Source organism: Notamacropus eugenii, chromosome 5, assembly GCF_028372415.1.
Source record: "Notamacropus eugenii isolate mMacEug1 chromosome 5, mMacEug1.pri_v2, whole genome shotgun sequence".
NCBI lineage: Eukaryota > Metazoa > Chordata > Mammalia > Diprotodontia > Macropodidae > Notamacropus > Notamacropus eugenii.
This window is the reverse complement of record NC_092876.1, coordinates 95,994,074-95,998,824: the sequence shown is the minus strand read 5'-3', so window position 1 is coordinate 95,998,824 and position 4,751 is coordinate 95,994,074. Positions and strand designations below refer to the sequence as shown.

Sequence of the window (4,751 nt, the reverse complement as noted above, 5' to 3'; positions counted from 1 at the left end):
TCACTCTTACAACTGACATCCTTCCCTTATTTAGCCCCTCCTCCCTACATGAACCCTCCACTATTGATATCCTTCCTAGTGTGGTAGGTGTCCAAGTTTCCATAGAGGGATGAAATGTAGGGAATGAAATGGCCTCCAAAAGAGAATGAGGGCCAGGAGAAGGCTTGGAATTCTGCGATACCTCTTAAGAGCCCCCTCAGCATTTTCTCCATTTGATAAGTAAGGGCCATTAAATCCTACCCATACTTGATTGATAAACCTCTCTACGCCACTCCTAGCAAATGTTGTTCTGGCTGTTGTTCAAAGACCTCCAAAGAAGGGGAAACAGCTGCTCCCAGAGGCAGCTTATTTCATTTCTGAATGGCTGCTAGAAAGCTTTTCCTTACTTCAGGCTTAAGTTTACCTTTTTGTAATTTCTGCTCATTACTCCTGGTTCTGCTTTAGAGCCAAGCAGAACAAATCTATCCCCTTTAGACTTCAGATACATGAAAATAGCTATTTTGACATTCCTCCCCATCTCCAAGTATCCTTCTGACCACTAGCCTTTGAAGATCTTGGGCCAGGGGCAAGGTTGTTCTAACTTTTCCTCCTCTTTTTCTCCCCTCCCACCCCAGGCCTAGCTGGGCCTCATTGCATGTGCTGTGATGGTTGGGGTTCTGTGGGCTTTGGGTGGACAGGGTGAAGGTTTTATGTGGTGGGACATGATAATCAGATCTTAGAACACAGGACACACTTTTCCCTTCTCTTTAGGGAGTGTGTGTGTGTGTGTGTGTGTGTGTGTGTGTGTGTGTGTGTGTGCATGAGTGTGTGTGTGTATGTGGATGGAGGGGAGCATTCTGGGATATCAAAGCAGATTTACATTCCAGGAAGGGAGGGAAGATTTCCCAATCTGTGAGCCTCCTGGGATAACATCAGGTCATCGTGGACAGGTGTATAGGGGTTTGGGGATTTCTTAGAGGATGTTGGAAGGGAGTGGGGAGCAAAGAGCTATCCTCACATTGAATACCTCTTCTCCCCCAAGGGGGAGGAGAGGAATGGAACACTTAAACATGGCTGTCCTGGGGCCCAGAAATGTAGCGAAGGTAGTGCCTGAAAAATAAAAAGACCTTTGCCTAGTAATTCTATGATATTAATATGTCTCCCTGTCCTTGTCTCATTGTTTCCCTCTTATTTTTCCCCCTTCCTCTCTCATTCTCCCTTTTGTTGTCTTCCTCTCCCTATTCTTGGACTCCTTTGCCCTATTCTCTTCCTTTCTTCTACTTTTTCCTTCTTTCTCTTCTCTCTGCCATCTTGTATCCTTCTTTCTTCCCCTTTCTCTATCCTGCCCTTATCCCTTCTTGTCTTGAGCAGGGACTTGACCCATTCCGATTCGGAGTCCTCCCTCCACACGAGTGACCGCCCTCGCTTTACCCAGCTGGCTGCCAAGCCCCAGCAGCTGACCCGAGCCATGGATGAAGCCCTGTATGCCCCAGCCTCCAATGGCAGCCACCGACTGGCAGAGGCAGCCCTGGGGGGAGCTCTAGTGGAGAAGCTGCCTGAGAGTCCCGCCCTGGTCAAGAAAGCACTATTGCTGCAGAATCATGGGCTAGAGAAGGCCTATAGTGTTGGGGAGCTGGGCCCTATAGGGCTGGGGGGAGGAGGGCCCCTGCATTCAGATTCCTCACGTTCCCACAGTCCCAGCTCCCCTGAGCCAGACACACCATCACCTATGGGGGACAGCCGGGCTCACCATGGCCGCAACACACGTATCCCCCACCTGGCAGGCAAGAAGCATGCTGGTGAGGAGGACAGTGGCTCCACAGGGGAGGAGACAGACTCCGGCCAGGGCAAGAAGAAGTTCCCACTCAAAATCTTCAAGAAGCCCAAGAAGTAGCTGGATCAGGGCTGGCTGCGGTGGGAATACACATCTATCCTCCCTCTCCTCCAAGGGACCCACCCAGGGCCTGGAAAGGGAAAGGTGGGGGTCCTGAGGACCTGGGGCATTGTTAATACCTGCTTCATCCTCTCTGTATCTCTCTCTTCCCCCTATGAAAGAGGGGCCCTTCTACATTATTTATTTACTGACCACCACCTGCCCTGTTTGGGCCTCCATAAGCTGTTCCTGCTCCAACCTCTTCATCCCCTGGCTCCATCCCTGCTTCACAGTGCATGTCTTACCCTTGTATCCACCATTTCAGTCCAGCCTACCCACCTTTGCAGGGGACCCTCAGGTTCTGGTCTCCCTGTTTATTGGGCTTTTATGTCTTTCTTGGTCTTTCCCCCCACCCCCATTCCCTGTTCTCCCCATCACCACCAAACCCCCAGGAATTAGGGTGGGAAAAAAGGAAGCCTGATCCAAGGCCTAAGCTCCCACCAACCTTAGCAATGCTGGACAGAGCAGGCAGGGCAGGGCAGGGCAGGGTTGAGGCCAGAGCTCTGTGTTTGGGGTGGGAGGGGGGATTTTGATTTTGTTTCCTTTGGGAAGGGGGAGAGCCTGGGGCCAATCTTGGCTCTAGCCTTGGCCTGACTTTAGGTGTGGGGTGGGGGTGGGAGGTAATTGGGACAGAGATAAGATAGAGCTAGCCCTAAAGATCAGGCCTCCAGGGTAGCAGAAAGAAGTTAAATTAGGGATGGGCAGCCATGGCTCTCCCCCTTTCTAGAGCCAGGACTCTAGGCCACACTGCCCAATGGCCTAATGATTGCCTCCACTCCTGCCTATTCTGTAGGTTAGGGGAAGGGAGGGTACCCATATTCCTTTTCCTCCCTCCTCTTTAACCTCAGATATTTAGCCTACTTCAGGTCCCCAAGTTTGAAGCCCTGAAACTGATTGCCTCAGTGATCCCTAAGCACCCTTGAGTAAGCTTGATGTCCTTTGTGTTGGGACCTAGCCTAGATAGGGACTGGCAAGGACTCTCACATAAGAGTATAGCCTCTAACAGGGCTATGGGGGCAGGGGATGGGGTTGAGAGGGACTTTGGGCAAAGATATTGTTGCTTTTGAACCAAAAAATTTTTTTAAAAAAATTTCCTAAATTTCCAAAGTGCCTGCTGCCCTCCCCTCCTCTCCACTTCTTTTCCAGTGCATGGTCCTTGGGCTTCCCTAGGCTCTAGGCCCAATTCCACTGTGCAGTCCAAGGTCTGCCTCCCATCCTAACCCCAGCCAGGCCTGCGGAAGGAGGCAGCTTATAAGAATAAAGTAAGGAAGGGAAGGGAATGGATACACATTGTGTGTGTCCCACTTCTACCCCAGGCAGCACCCCCTTCCCCAGCTTCCTGTAGGGGCTGTGAATAATGGCCCCCAGTCTTGCCTGTTCCTCTGGATGAGTCCACCATCCCAGGGCCAAGGGGCAGGGCAGCTGGGTGCTTCAGGCCACAGTGGGCTGGCCCCCCTCCCATCCCTATCCCTATGGATTTTTCTGTTATTTCATAAGACCGAAGTCTAATAAAGCATGTAGGATATTTTATTTTCTTGGTTTTGGCTCCCATTACTCTGCCTACCTGCTTCCTGAGTCATGAAAATTGTCTGTGGTCAGATCTGGAGACAAGAAGTCTCCAAGTTTATATTCTGTGTCTTCCCTTTCTGACTTGAAAAAGAACATGTGAAAATCAAGACACCAGGGAAAAACCATCACCACCAACCTCCAGTATCTCCAAGGCCTGAAAGGAGAATCAAGCACAGGGTAGAGATCCAGAATGGTGTGCATATGGAGTGGATTTAAACATGATGCTTGGAGAGTTCCAGAAAAGGGTCCAAGATGGAAAGGAAGATGTCAATGGAAATAGGGTGATATTTTTAAAAAATCAAAACAAACAGGAATGTTGTCATTGGAAGACTGAGCATCCTGAAATGTGAGACTTTAGGCAGGAATTACTTTTTTAAAAAGGCATTTAAAATGTATGACATAAGACCATGGAAAGTTATTTATTAGTAATAACTGCTCTCACACTTGGATTTACAAAGCATTTTCATAACAGGTAGCTAGTATAAATATGATCATCCACGTTTTGTGAAGAAACTGTCAGTTAATGTTACTTAGCCAGGGCTATAGTGTATGTGATGGAGCCTGGATGTGAAACTAATTCCAAATCCAGTGTTCTTTGCACTGCCCCATGCTATTTCTCAAATCCCTACATTTGTCCTGAGTGACCTCAGTAAGCCTAGGGACACATAGGAAACTGAGGACCAGAAGCAGGAAGCAGTCTTGTAACTGTTAATGCATACCCCCAAAGATGATCACTTCCAGATGAGAGAAATGATGGTGTAGAAAGCACTGACAATTTGGAGTAAAAGATTGTGCTTTGTGCTTAATTTCCATGGAGAATCTATAGGTAGACTCCAAACAAGTTGAAAAATGCTGTTAGCACCTAAGGTCTCTTTTTTTCATGCCTTTTAATAACCATTTTTAAATGCTTCTTATTTAGTATTTTATTTTTCCCCAGTTACATGTAAAAACAATTTTTAACATTCATTTTTAAAACTTTGAGTTCCAAATTCCCTCGTTTAGATGGCAAGCAATTTGATATAGGTTATACATGTGTGGTCATGCAAAATATTCATGTTGTGAAAGAAAACATAGACCAAAGACCAAAAACCAAAACAAAACCTCAAGAAAAATAAAGTACAAAAGTACTTTATTCAGACACCATCAGTTCTTACTCTAGGGATAGATGGCATTTTTCATCGAAGTCTTTCAGAGTTGTCTTGGATCATTGAATTGCTGAGAATAGCTAAGTCATTCACAGCTGATCATCTGACAATACTGCTGCTACTTT

The 4,751-nt window shown here is 47.3% G+C and overlaps 1 protein-coding gene across 5 annotated transcripts in view; it reads left to right on the top strand.

Moving 5' to 3' along the window:
- The window catches only part of STIM1 (stromal interaction molecule 1), a 235,567-nt gene extending 232,125 nt beyond the window's left edge, over nucleotides 1-3,442 (top strand). For all 5 annotated transcript variants that reach the window (XM_072610257.1, XM_072610255.1, XM_072610258.1 and 2 more), the window contains one exon: nucleotides 1,351-3,442. In XM_072610257.1, coding sequence (XP_072466358.1) covers nucleotides 1,351-1,873 — 523 coding nt within the window. In that variant the 3' untranslated portion in view covers nucleotides 1,874-3,442. The remainder of the gene's footprint in view (nucleotides 1-1,350) is intronic.
- Nucleotides 3,443-4,751: the final 1,309 nt, after the last annotated feature.